The sequence below is a fragment of the Trichinella spiralis genome, assembly GCF_000181795.1.
Source record: "Trichinella spiralis strain ISS 195 chromosome Unknown Scfld5140, whole genome shotgun sequence".
Lineage (NCBI taxonomy): Eukaryota > Metazoa > Nematoda > Enoplea > Trichinellida > Trichinellidae > Trichinella > Trichinella spiralis.
Genome location: NW_003532079.1, coordinates 1 through 970, shown reverse-complemented (window position 1 = coordinate 970; position 970 = coordinate 1). Strand labels below are relative to the sequence as shown.

The window sequence follows — 970 nt, the reverse complement described above, 5'->3', positions numbered from 1 at the left end:
CAGACTGTACAGTCATGCTGAGTGTAATGTATCACAGTAATGTGAGCGGTGGATATGACCTACGCACTCTTCCCATAGCCGGTTTCATTGGTCGAATCTCGTTTGTAAATAACGGCTGGCGTGAGCTAAAAGCGACTCCATCGAGCAATTGGAAAATTCCATGCCAAGCATTCATGTTCGCGTGAGCTAAAAGAGACCATCGACCAATTGAAAATTCTGTATCTACCAATCATGTTTGGCGTGAGCGAAAAGAGACTACGCGAATAAATTTTCGACGAAATGCAAAGCGACACAATACCAGGCTAGTATGTAAGAAAAAGCAATGTAAACACAATATGAGTTATAATGCATTTTAATTGTACATTCGGTAAAATCAAGAACTCGAAACAACAGATTCATAGAAAGCACTTTTTATTGAAAAATAAGGATAACAAACACGTAAACGGAAAAAAAATGCTAAAATGAGTTGCGTGCCCCCATGTCCACCAAGTGAAACAGTAACCAATCACTACGTATAGAACTCTGTTTATAACGCCCTCACAGAGCAGGGTCAACGTTATCATTCGCCACAAAAATAACTTGAGAATGATTCCCATTATGCGGATGGGGTGACGCTTTGAACAATAGCATTCTTCTTCAAATTCCCTTTTCCAACCCGGCTCGCATGTGCTCATCTTCTAGCTTTTGCAATGCCTCTTTCTTCCTTTTCCCGCAGTTACTGGCACATTCTACGGATGGAATCGAACTGCGACTGGCACAGGATCACCAATTCAGTGCGGGTACTTTTGGGACGATTTTGTTCATCATTACTTTTTTGCTCAAAATCTTCTCATTTTTCCTAAATTCCAATACTATGAATTTCACTACCTCATCGAATTTTATCACATAATCCTGACAATGTTTCAATTTGGGAAAATCGAAAACGTAATCCAAATCCAAATATATGAAGCATGAATCAGAGTCCAGTACG

At 39.8% G+C, this 970-nt stretch overlaps 1 protein-coding gene across 1 annotated transcript; it reads right to left on the bottom strand.

The window, feature by feature from the left end:
* Positions 1-31: 31 nt before the first annotated feature.
* On the bottom strand, positions 32-674 carry Tsp_14096 (conserved hypothetical protein). The gene is made up of 2 exons (XM_003366941.1): positions 503-674; positions 32-186 (listed from the first exon to the last, which is right to left on the bottom strand). The coding sequence occupies exons 1-2, from the start codon at positions 672-674 to the stop codon at positions 32-34; spliced, it is 327 nt and encodes a 108-aa protein (XP_003366989.1).
* Between the last annotated feature and the right edge of the window lie 296 nt (positions 675-970).